The following is a 12,950-nucleotide window of genomic DNA, read 5'->3' on the forward strand; positions in this document are numbered from 1 at the left end:
AGCTCTGAGCCTCCTGGCCAGGAAGTACTGGGGTCAGGGACAGACAAGGAAGGAACAGAGACGAGGCTACAGCCCCCTTAGTCAAGGCAGGATTGCTTTAGCCTCTAGGAAAAGGTCTCAAGGAGCCAATGCAGTCAACAGAAGCACTTCCTCAGCTGGAATGCCTCTTCTCAGTGCACTGAGCTTAGAGAAACCTTTTTTTTTTTCTTTTTTCAAGACAGGGTTTTTCTATGTAGCTCTGGAGCCTATCCTGGAACTAGCTCTTGTGGACCAGGCTGGCTTTGAACTCACAGAGATCCGCCTGCCTCTGCCTCCCAAGTGCTGAGATTAAAGGTGTGTGCCACCACTGCCTGGCTAAGGTGCCCAAAGGAAAAGGGAGTTTTCCAAGTGGCTGTTACAATAGAAACAAGTGGCTGTGTCAGTGGAAGGAGAATGGTCCTCAAGTGCCTTGACTGAATGCGCCATGCTTAGGTAACAATTCTAACTCCTTACGGAACTGATTTGCGAATTATAATGTTACGTGGCTGGAGCCCCTAGGAGGGCAGCACCATTAAGGGGACAGAGGAACCCTGGCTTTTCTCTAGTCTGTTCTGCCTCTTGGCTACAAGATAAGCAAGTTTGCTCCTCTATCAGTTTCTGCCATGATGATATCACAGGGCCAAAGCTCTGGAGACTCCCAAACCCATGAGCCCAAACAAACCTTTTCTGTTTATAAACTGAACACACACACTCTGGCTTGGATTTTACTGTAGGGATAGAAGAAATAACCAGAAGATTTAGGCCCTTTTGAACACTGTGTGGAACTTACCCTTAAGAAGCTCTCCCCACACTTGGGTCTGTCTGACATTTTGTAACTCTTTAGAGAAGTCCACACTAACAATATGCTCTTAGGCCTGTCTTTCCTCTATGCACACCCTGTTCTTGTAACCCTCAGGCCTATACTAAAATTATTAAACCTTAACTCTGCTTCATTAAAAACAAACAAACATAACGGCCAGGTGTGGTAGTGAAGGCCTTTAATCACAGCACTCAGGAGGCAGAGGCGGGGGATCTTTATGAGTTTGAGGCCAGCCTGGTCTACATAGCCAGTTCAGGACAGCTAAGGCTACAGTGGAGTAAGACCCCGTCTTACCCTACAGCTTAGCACGTCAAGACTTTTAAACTCAAGTCCAGTGTTGGCCCATGAGTCCCCACCCCTAAGCAAAGATCTATAGCAACTGATCATCATTTGGTGAGGGAGACTCAGTTTTCCTAAGGGACATGGCTCCTGGTAGGTTACTCATGCTTTGGTGCATGGCTCTACACCCATGTGTGACGTGGGCAGCACTAATTGGATTTGCTAGGTTATTTTTTAAAAAATTAAAAAAATGAATTTAGGAAGAGGGTATGTTGGGGAGGACCTGGGAGAAGTTGGAAGGTAAAGGGGTGGATGTGATCAAAATACACTGTACTGATGTGCAAAATTCCCAAGAAATATTTCTAAAAATCCAGTGCTGGGAAACTAGGTGTGATAGCTATGTCTGTAATCCCAGGCACTTAGGAAGTGGATGCAGGAGGATGAGGCATCCAAGGCCAGCCTGGACTGTATGAGACTGCCTCAAAAATACAAAATAAATATCCAATGCTGGGAACACTTCTCTGGAAATGGTTCCATGCGTCCTGTTAATAGACAGGAAAAACTATACAAGGCATTTGTTGTTTTTGACCATGATAGCAGGAAGCCCAGAACCAAAGTTCTCAAATACAATTACAATTTTTGTTATTGCTCTAAACTTTGTAAGAAATGATTTTGTTATTTATGTGTCTCACTGTAGGCCATCTCATATCCTTTTGGGAAATAAGGACAGGCATTAGAAGTAAATGAATTACATAGCATCAAAGGAGAGAAAAATCAAATGCTTTCACTGCCCCCAGCAGAAAGCAGTGTGAACACTGTCATTACCTGCAGGCCGCTGGGTTTGATCCAGACAGTCACGTTCTGGGCATAACTGCGTTTGTTTTTGGGCTGCAGGGGGAATGGACTCTTGTTGTCGTCCTCCCCATAAGGGTTTTCTTTAGCATCTTAAAGAAAAAGACAATTTTGAAAATGACACCTGGAGAACACAATTACAGTTCCAATTAGGCAATTAGCTTTTTGAACCACCCATCATTATTCAAGACATTGCATTAACTCCAGACAGGCTGGAGAACCTGTTCTCAATAGGCAGGTCACTGAATAGGAGAGCTAACAATCAGAGGAGACCTAGCTAAATGAAAACCAGCTTAATGTCCTTAAAGAAATCAGCTTCATAATAGCTTTATACATAAAGGCCAAAGGGGCAAAATAAGCACACAGAATCCTAGAGTTTAGCCCAGAACACTTCACTCAAACTTCCCATGGTTCGAGAAACATCTAAACCTGTGCTAACATCACAGCCACCAGTCACTCACTGAACACTTGACCTAGACCTCAATTTTATATGCTCCTTAATTTTAAATTTAGATGTCTATGTGGTTAGTGGCTATGGAGCGACACAATATATAGTCGAGGCAGATAAAGCCGGAGTTGTAGTGTGAGACCTTGTTTCCAAACACTAACATACACAGAGAAATTCTGACAGTCAAATTCTTTAAAGCCATTGCAGTTTTGTAGTATGCAGATCAATGCTTCCTGAGTCAACAAACCACTACACATTTACAGAACACACACCTAGAGGCTTCCTTTGCCTTTTGTTACCATGGTTTGGGCTGGACAGAGCAGGAGATCTTTCCTACCAGTTCTGGAAGCTGAAGTCCTTTGCCCAAATACTCATGTTGAAAATTGGAATTAGACCAATTTGTCACACTGAGCCCAATCCCCCCCGCCCCAAAACACACACAAGGTTTCTCTGTGTAGCCCTGGCTGTTCTGGAATTTGCTCAAATATATTTGAGGCCAGGCTGGCCTCAAATTCAGATATCTGCCTGTCTCCACCCCTGTTCCTCCCACCCCACCCCCGCCCCAGTGCTAGAATTAAAAGTGTGGGTCGCCATGCCTAGGTGAGCCACAAATTTTGTTTGTTTTTAATTCTCATATATTATATCCTAACCAGTTTCCCCTCCCTCCCTTCTCTTCTCCCAGTCCCATCTCCCCCATCTTCCTGGATCCATTTCTCCTGTTTCCCTTCATAAAAGGGCAGGCCTCCTGGGGATACCAATCAACATGGCATATCACATTGCGGTAAGACTAGGCACCTCCTCACATATTAAATGAGGAACCAAGTAGGAGAAAAGGATCCTAAACGCAGGCAAAAGAGTCAAGAGACAGCCTTTGCTCCCACTGTGAGGCCCAAATTCTTTATTCCTGATTTGGTCATTAATCAAATCCCTGCTAACAACAGCACTCAGGAGACAAAATGGCTGCTGTGAACTGAAACCAGTCTGGGTTGAGTGGACTCAACCTCACAACCGACCAGTCAACTAAGCAACACCTTAATACTGGACTAGAGTACCTCTATCAGCACACAACCCTCTTTCTCCACTAGAAGCACTGCTCCAACTTTTTAGATGTATTTCCATTAGTACTTACCAATATAGAAACCCCTTTAAGCCAGGCCAAGGTCTCTCTAGTCCTGTCCCATACAACATCCTTATTTCCGACTTCCTTGTTCCCATTCATAATCTTTGCCCGCCTTGCACAGAATGCTCTCCTGCCCCCATTCATTCATTTATTCATCACCTACAGCAAGATCTCTGTATATAACACATACTGTGCTAGGAATTGTGCCTAGAGAAGATATTTATTTTTGGCTTTAAGGAATACAAAGAATAATTATTTAAAACAAAAGAATTATTATTAAATTCCAATTCGGTATCTCTCCACAGAGTCACCCAGAAAAGCAATAGCAATAGCTATTAAAAACAAGTAAGGCTCAAAATGGTGGGCATACCCAAGGTTTCATAGTGATTCAGTATACTGGTTTCCCATCATTCAATATTGCTGTTCCCTACCTACTCCATTTAACCTGTCTATATTCCAGGAACAGATGCTAATCTACTCACCCGTGTCTGACTCAAGTTTTTCTGACAGTGATTTCTTTGCATCCAGTTATTCTATAGCATTCAAGGTCAGTACCAAATATGCCAACATCTAGCCACAGCCTCTGAACTTTGTTTGGAACTTATATATGGTACTTTCATTTGCAGAAACTTGCATTAACAGGAAATACTGCACTTATGAAAGAGAACAAGAAAATCTGAGAAGACATGATAATAGAAATAAAAACAACAACAACAAAAAAACCACATAGGTGCATGGTAAAGTTGAAGATAGAGAACAAAACAAACCACAACAAAACAAAACAAATGGGAAAATGAAAGAGGTACATACAACACTGCTCCAGAAGAAGAGTAGAGAGGGAGGAAAGCCAGAGAACTCACGTGCTTAGCACGGGTTCAGGCAGATGAATGTAGAAAGCAATAGCTACAGCTCTCCTCTGAAAACTCAGAATACCAGAGGTACAAAGGCACCAGCAGGCCAAACTGCCAACCAAGTGTAAAAGAAATGAGATGTTTCCAAATGTGCAAGATTTCAAAACTGACATGTCACTCACACCCTTTCCTCAGACAGTCATTAAACAGAAGAGAGCTAAAAAGACATCCTTCAAAAGTCATGCATGTCCCAGCAACATACATACCTGCCCCATCGAAAAGTGCAAAATAAATTAAAACTTAGCTATGTACTTGTGTTGCTTAGGAAGGTAGGTAAAAATACCAAAAGAAACAAATGACTGTCTCTGGGGCAGAACTAGGAAGGATTGATATAAGCAATGTATTTGTATGTTCTGCTTTGAAAAACAATAAAAACAGCACTTGCAATTATATGCCCACTGTGTATCACACACTTTATACATATTTTCTGTTGAGGTTTGAATGAGAAATGTCATCTGGGAACCTTTTGGACAGGATGAAACCAAGCAAGATTGGGCTTTATGGGAAAGAGACTTGAGGGTTACAGGCCAGCTTTACCAGCTTCAACTCTTCCTGATCCATGGAGACGAACAAGGTTTGCCTTAAGTCCCCAGGGCCACAGCAGAGGAACTCCAGCTGTCGTCAGCATGGAAGGCATCCTCTAAAACCTGTCTTCCGCTGCTTGTCTGGTCCTCTACCCCAGACACTGCCTCAGCAGCCCTCAGCACAGGCGTTCTTACTGCCATTTCTAACCATGCCAATCCCAATCTGAAATTAAACAAAATGGTCAATTCTGCAGTTTCTTGCTGTTGCTAAAAGTCTTTTTTTCTGGGGAGCTGTAAACAATGCCTCTTCCTGTCCTGAAGCTCCACAAAACAAACCAAGGCACAATTCCACCTAAATTCACCCTGGGTAACTAATAAGTTTACTGATCTTACTTACAGAGCATAGGGGAAAGGTTACTTACAGGAATGTAGGTGTTCCCCTGCCCCAAAAGGCCAGACAGTGTCTTTAGCAGCATGCATGTTGGCTTTCTCACAGCTGCACTAATGGCTCCCCCTCCTTTAGTCCTTTCCTGCTTATATACTCTAGCCTGTCCCAGGAGGTCACATGCAATTAGGGCAGAATTGCATAAACATGGTGTGTGTGTGTGCATGGGGGTGCAGGTACTAGATGAGAGTCCCGTGGCCTTCCTGCCCCTACCAGTCATCAAACCCAGCTGGGATGATCTTTTACAAGTGGACACAGCTGAACCTATGAAGAAAGCAGTTTGATGGGAGGACAGTCCTGTACACCACTAGTACAGTGCTTGACAAACTCAAGTTCAATAGATGCTAGGTTTCTTAGTCCCACTGAAGAGGAGAAAAACCATACCAATACAAAAACAGGAAAACAACAGTCAGTTTGGTGCTTACTGCCTGAATGTAAATAGAATTTCTAAAGTTTATTTTCATACATAAAAACTCAAAGGGGCTGGAGAGATGGCTTAGTGGTTAAGAGCACTGACTGCTCTTCCAGAGGTCCTGAGTTCAATTCTCAGCAACCACATGGTGGCACATGGCCATCTATAATGAGATCTGGTACCCTCTTCTGGTGTGCAGGCATACATGGAAGGAATGTTGTATACATAATAAATAAATCTTAGCTGGGCAGTGGTGGCGCACGCCTTTAATCCCAGCACTTGGGAGGCAGAGGCAGGCGGATCTCTGTGAGTTCGAGGCCAGCCTGGTATACAAGAGCTAGTTCCAGGACAGGCACCAAAAACTACAGAGAAACCCTGCTTCGAAAAATCTAAAAAACAAACAAACAAACAAAAAAAAACACCCAAAAAACAAACAAAAAAAAATAAACCCTCAAATTTGTGAGCTACCCCTTAAGTAACCCCACTCACTCTCACCCTGTGGCCCAGAGTGATCTGCTGTAATTAAGGGTTCTGCCTGTAACTGCTGCTTTCCTTACTTGACTCCTGCAGGGATTGCCTCTAGGCACTTCCACGGGTGTTTCTTAGGCTCAAATATGATGAATAAATGTTTACCCCAAAGCTATTCTCCTGTTCACTTTCAATTCATAGACTGTTGTGGTGGTTTCAGTGAGAATGGCCCCAAAGGCTCATATATTTGAATGCTAGGTTCCCAGTTAGTGGAACTGTTTGGGAAGGCTTAGGAGGTGTGGCCTTATTGCCACACCCAGATATAGGAGGTACTGAGGATTGAACCCAGAGCTTCATGCATTGCCAGACAAGTATTCTACCAGCACCAGCCCTGGAGTGCAAATTTTATTTGTATCTCTTACCTGTATTAGGGACACCAGCATCCGCACACATTCCCTAACTGCTATCCTGAGTGCTGTCCTAATACCAGAAGGAGCTGATCATCCTGCTCAGCTGTGCTGCCCATTATCTGCAGAACAGTCATTTCAGAGCAGGCCTAATTCGCTCTAACCATAGCCAATCTCTAACCTACCTTCTGCCCCTCCCGATGTGCTCAGAGTGCTACAGCTTCTTCCCTTCCAACAGGTATTCAACAGCCCTTTCTTCATCAGTTCAGCAAACTTTTCAAAACTCAGCCAGTATGCTTCTGCCCTGTGAAGATCTCCTGAGTCACAGACAGCTGATCTAATCACCCTGTCCTGGTTGACCTGACATGCTCTCTGAACTCCAGCTACCTTTTAGCTACCTGGCACAGAACGGATAGATGTTTCTGAACTAGAAATGGAATCAACAGGGTCAAGGGTAAGAACAACAAAGTGAGAAGGAGGAACAGTGTAAGTAGTGAGGAGGAGGAGACAGTGGTCTCTGCATATGCTGAGCTTGATGCTGACAGTGCAGCTGAAAACTGGAAACACGACACATGGACGTGAGGGACACCAGCTGAGACTCAAGGAGAAGATCTGGGAGTCTGAACCCACTGTAGCTGAAGAAAGAACCCAGAAAGAGCACAAACAACAGGAGAAAGCAAAGAACATTTTGGAAATGGAGGCAACAGGAAGACAAGGAGACAAGAAATAAGAAAGCCAGACAAAGATCAGTAGCAACACCTCTCAAGTCAAGAGAAAAGCATTTCCAGAAGGAAGAGGACTCCGTGGCCTAAGAATGACTGACAGTACAAAAGAAAAACATGGAGTTTTCCACTCAGAGCAGCCAACAACACTACTGCCAATATATATATAATAGTCAATATAAATATAAACAAAGATACTTAGTCAATATAAACGTTTGTTTTCCTTGAGCTGAGAAAGTTAGATGCAAGCCTCAAACACTCTGAGGTCCTCTATGTATGCACCCAGCATCAGAGAGGTCAGGCATGTTCCAACAACACCCAAAGACATTCAGAACACCATAGAGACAACCAAGTCAAGTAAGTAGAATCTGGTCTGGGTTATACCTGAAATGGGACCCAACTGTGCCATTTTCCCCAGCCATGGGAGAGGTTCTGGGCCAGGCTCAAAGAGAGACATCATGAGGTTTGACTTCTTCTTGCTATCAGCTTGCGAGTAGAGCATCCCATGCCATTCAGGACTAGATGGAGAGAAGATGGAAGAGCAGACCATCAAACCTAGGATTGTCAGGTTAAGAAGTCTAGGTTCCCAGCACTTGGGAGGCAGAGGCAGGAGGATCTCTGTGAGTTCGAGACCAGCCTGGTCTACAGAGCTAGTTCCAGGACAGGCTCCAAAGCCACAGAGAAACCCTGTCTCGAAAAACCAAAAAAAAAAAAAAAAAAAAAGAAGTCTAGGTTCTGCTTTTTGTTATTGTTGGTTTTTTTTTCTTTTCTTCTTTTTTTTTGAGACAGAGTTTCTCTGTGGCTTTGGAGCCTGTCCTGGAACTAGCTCTTGTAGCCCAGGCTGCCCTTGAACTCACAGAAATCCACCTGCTTCTGCCTCCCAAGTGCTGGGATTAAAGACGTGTGCCACCACCGCCCAGCCCAAAGCCAAATCTTAAACCCCCAAAATGCACATAGTATTTCCAATTCTCTGAAACCCATATTAGTTAGACAAAATTGTGTGTACAGTGAAAGCAGTTTAAAAGAAAAAAAAACCTCGCAAAGCACAGGAAGCAGCAGTCCAAGCACAGAGCAGTAAGAGCTGAGGCCTCCTGAAGTCACAGCAGTGACACTGCAGGCAAGGTCTTCCAACAGTCAGAAAATATTCTAGGCCCCAGCTTCCGAAAGGACCTTAGGTGATTCTCATATCATAAGCCAACAGTAGCTTGGGTGCCAAGAAATAGATCAGGTAACTATTAAAGGCACTTGTTGAACTTGCAGAGGACCAGGGTTTGGTTCTGAGCACCCATATTTGGCAGCTCATGACCCCCTGTAACTCCAGTTCCAGTTTCTGACCTCCATGCACCTGCACTTGCCTACACACACACACACACACACACACACACACACACACACACAACACACACACAATTAAAAATAAATCTAAGAAAGAAAATAACTATTCCTTTTGGAATTTTCACTTAAGCAGAGTTAATCTTAAGCCTTTGATCTTCTGTATCTGTCAATCATGGCCAAAGGGCTACCCCCTCTTTTCCAACACCAGGTGACACAGGAAGGGCAGCAGAAGGCTATGCAGATTTCATGACTGCAGGTGGGATGAAACCTAGTTCTTTCCTCACAGGGCAGGAAGTCAACAAGGTGGTCACATGAGTTCTGTATGAAGCATGTAGGTTAAGAACTCTGGCTCTTCAGTTTTCTACTTTGTGACCTTGGGTGATTTCCTCTGTCTCTCTAAGCTTCAGTGTTCTCACCCCGTGCAGTGCTGAGATGATGTTAACTAACATACATGACATACTCAGGAGAATGCCTGGACATGACAAATGCTCAATGTTAGTAGCATCTTTCTCCCCACTTAGTTTTATTTTCCCATTTTATAGATGAGGAACCTGAGTGCTAAGGTATTAAAGCAAGTCACAGGGTTCTATAACCAAAACCCAGACAAGCCAAACAGGATTTAAAAAGAGCAAAACTTGCCAAGTATGATTGGTATAGCTGCAATCCCAGCACATTGGAGACTGAGGCAGGTAGATCATGGGTGTGAGACTAGCTTGGGTCATACAGCAAAATCCTCTCTCAAAAAATACAGTAAATATACGAACAAAAAATTTAAGAGGAACATAGAGAAAGCATAGATCATAAGGTCAATGTAATTACAAAGGTAGTTTCACACTTTTGAGGATGATAAAGAAGCATAAAATAATGGAGGTAGGAAAGGACAGGGAAAGGGAACTGGGCAGGGAGAGAAAAAGGTGACCAAGATCTTCCATTTCTTTCATCAGCATCTGTGAAACATTTCACCTTATCGTTCCCTTTGTGTCAACCAAATACAAGTGAAATCCTCCTACCCTAGCTGTACAATCGCCACCATTCCTTCCACTTTCAGGCTACCATGGAGCAACACACAGAAGTTGGGTATTTTGCCAGCGATCTGATTGGCTGAATTTTCATCTTCATTGTCATCAGTGATGCCAGTACCCACTTCATCACCTTCTGTAAGACAGATGAGCAAGAGTTAGCTATAAAACTAAACTCTTGACTGTTTCTTGCCTCAAAGGGAAAAATACATGGAGCTGTAAAGAAATATTACAACAAGTTGGAAAACCACAATTTTTTTGTAAATAATCATATAAAGACTTTTCAAATAATGTATTAATCCTATGTATATGAAACATACAGAACACGCAACCTACAGAGAAAAGGAATATTAAGACCCATGGTTAATATGGTCTCCTTGGTGGATGATAAGAAGGTTCAGAAATAGAAGGCGATGATGACTATACAAATGCTGTAAATATACTTTGAAAAGACACCACGTGGGCTGGGTGTGGTGGTGCACACCTCTAATCCCAGCACTTGGGAGGCAGACAGGCAAATCTCGGTAAATTTGGAGCCAGCTTGATTTAAAAAGGACAGTCAGGGTTGTCACATAGAGAAACTCTGTCTTGAAAAACAAACAAGATACCACTTAATTATAGTTTTCTCTTTTAAAAAAATACACATGTACACGCCCATGTATGCAGATGCATGTGCATATGTGCACATATGTGTGGAGGCCAGAGGACAAACTCAAGTGTTATTTTCAGAAATTCATCCACTCTGAGCAGGTTTTTAACTCGCTTGGAGCTCACCAACGAGGCTACAAAGGCTGGCCAATGAGTTTCAGAGTTCCTCCTGTCTCTTGCCTCCGTAACCTTGGGATTACAAGCTTTTGTCATCCTATCTGGATTTTTCTCTTCAAAACATTTGTTTGTTTATTGAGACTGACCTACCCCAGAATAGCTGGTCTACAAGTTTGTACCCACTCAGCTTACATTGGTGACCGAACTCAGGTCTTTGTGTCTGTAAGGCAAGTTCTTTAACAACTACACTACTTCCCAGCCCATTTAAAAAAACAAACAAACTTTTCTTTTTTTGGGTGCTGGGTATCAAATTTAGGGCTTTAGATGTGATTGACACATGCTTTACTACTGAGTTCATTTCTTCACCCCGATTATACACACTTTAAATGGAGGACACCTATGGTTTGTGAGTGACAGTCCAGGGACTGTATAGAACGGTTTTGTGCCATTCCTGTGGGAATTCAGTGAGATGCCATCAGGAGGCTTGCGGCATCAACTAAACAATCGACAAAGAAGTGTTAAGTGCGGCCTATGCTGACAGTCCTTACACAACAGACACAAGTTAAGTACGCAATGGTTCCTGTATGAACTTCTTCCCTGAACTTCCCGACTCCAGGTTCTCTCCCATGCTGCTGTAGGTGAGTCTTCCTATAGTTAATGTTCCTCTAGGAACAGCCGTCTGCTCTCTTGTTTGGCCTTCACTGCAATAGGCGGAATCTTCCAGTAGAGATTGGTATTTAATGCTCCTAAAAATACTGCCCTGTTCTGCCTTCCCTTATTTGTCCTTGTTTGTTCCCTGCTCCCAATACTGTGCTTATTTTTTGTCTAGTAATTATATAGGCACACCTGACCACTAGGGCAATCTGGACGTTCTCTGAGAACATAAGTTCATAAACACAACAGTTCCAATAAGCTGCTATGGGTGAGTATTAAGATTCTGCTTGTGAACTGGGCATGGGGGCTCATGCCTGTATGCCAGCACTCAGGAGGCTCAGGCAGACACGGTGTTCTGAGTTTGAGGTCAGCCTAAGGTACAGAGTGAGACCTTAGCTCATAAAACAAACAAAAGAACATCAAATGATGCTTGCTGTGAATGTGGCTGAGACAATGAGGCAGTCACAGAACATATGACGCAGTAGGTGAAGTATGACTCACTACATATGCTTCTTGAAGAGAGCTGGTAAAAGTGGTCAGTGTCGAACACAGAAAATGAGCATTTCCAAAAGCTAGAGTTCGGCATATTTTAGAGGGATGCTGAATTTGGGGACATGACTTTATAGTTATTAGAGAGGCATGATCTGCAATGAAGCCTCACAATGGGGGTCACAAGCATTCAATAACATTTTATATCTTGTTTCCGACATGCTTGGCAGCAATAGAGCAAAGCAGGTCTGTCCTTTCCCCTTCTCTCTCAGTTCCTATTAGGAAAGCTGTGGATGGGGACCCTAGCGCTGTCACCTCTCTATGAGTGCACAACCCACTGCACACTGTAACACCAGGAGTTCCCACAGTGGAAGGCAGCACCTTATCTAGTCTGGGATCTGAGGCAATACTCAATTTCTAAAATCCAATTTATTTCTTTTCCTTTAATTTCCGTACAGTGGGCCAGCTTACCATCTAAAACTGAAGAACTGACTTTAGAGAACACGATGTTTCGTGTGAACAAAAGGTACGAGACAAGAACTCACCTTTGTTAAGTGCTATGGGCAAGACCAAATGCCTGGACAAAACTGGGGGGCTGGAAATATCAGCTATGTCAATAAAGCCCACTATTTCCAAGTCTGTAAGGGCGGAGCAAACACAGAATTATTCACACTAGGAAACTACATTGTCAGCAAAGATTTCAAATACGAGACCTGGGAAAATTGTTAAACTTTACTCAGAATCATGAATAATTTCCATTTAAGTAGATCAAACAATAATGAATTTTATTTAATGAATTCAAGTTTTAAAATAAAACTAGGTAAACTTTATTTTTATGAGTCTAGGGCATTAACCAATGCAAAAGTTTAAAGGTCAAATTCCTCTGCATAATCAAGAGCAGTGAGAAGGGGGTGGACAATTAAGTACCGACGAACACTCTTACTCAGCCTGGAAAGTAAAGCCATCACTTTAAGAACACTTCTTTGGGGTGGGGGAGACAGGTCTCACAGTTAAGAGCGCTTGAGCACAAAGATTTCAGTTAGGATCCCCAGCACTTCCATATATACAAAACCAAAAAACCAGGACATAAAAGATGCTCCTGTAACTCAGGATTGAGGGAGGTAGACAAGAGGAGCCTGGTAGACTGCCGGCAGCCAGCAGAGTTTAGTGAGACCTGTGTCAAGGTGATAAGGCAGGGAATGATAGAGAAGACCCCAATGTCTTCCTCTGGCCTCTATATACACCTGCATGGGCACCTGCGC

General features: G+C 43.2%; 1 protein-coding gene across 6 annotated transcripts in view; it reads right to left on the reverse strand.

Moving 5' to 3' along the window:
* Ints14 (integrator complex subunit 14) overlaps window positions 1-12,950 on the reverse strand; it is a 30,061-nt gene that overhangs the window by 2,699 nt on the left and 14,412 nt on the right. For all 6 annotated transcript variants that reach the window (XM_075965500.1, XM_075965503.1, XM_075965501.1 and 3 more), the window contains 4 exons: window positions 12,234-12,326; window positions 9,772-9,916; window positions 7,811-7,944; window positions 1,943-2,061 (listed from right to left, as the gene is read on the reverse strand). In XM_075965500.1, coding sequence (XP_075821615.1) covers window positions 1,943-2,061; window positions 7,811-7,944; window positions 9,772-9,916; window positions 12,234-12,326 — 491 coding nt within the window. The remainder of the gene's footprint in view (window positions 1-1,942; window positions 2,062-7,810; window positions 7,945-9,771; window positions 9,917-12,233; window positions 12,327-12,950) is intronic.

This window comes from Microtus pennsylvanicus, chromosome 3 (genome assembly GCF_037038515.1).
Source record: "Microtus pennsylvanicus isolate mMicPen1 chromosome 3, mMicPen1.hap1, whole genome shotgun sequence".
NCBI lineage: Eukaryota > Metazoa > Chordata > Mammalia > Rodentia > Cricetidae > Microtus > Microtus pennsylvanicus.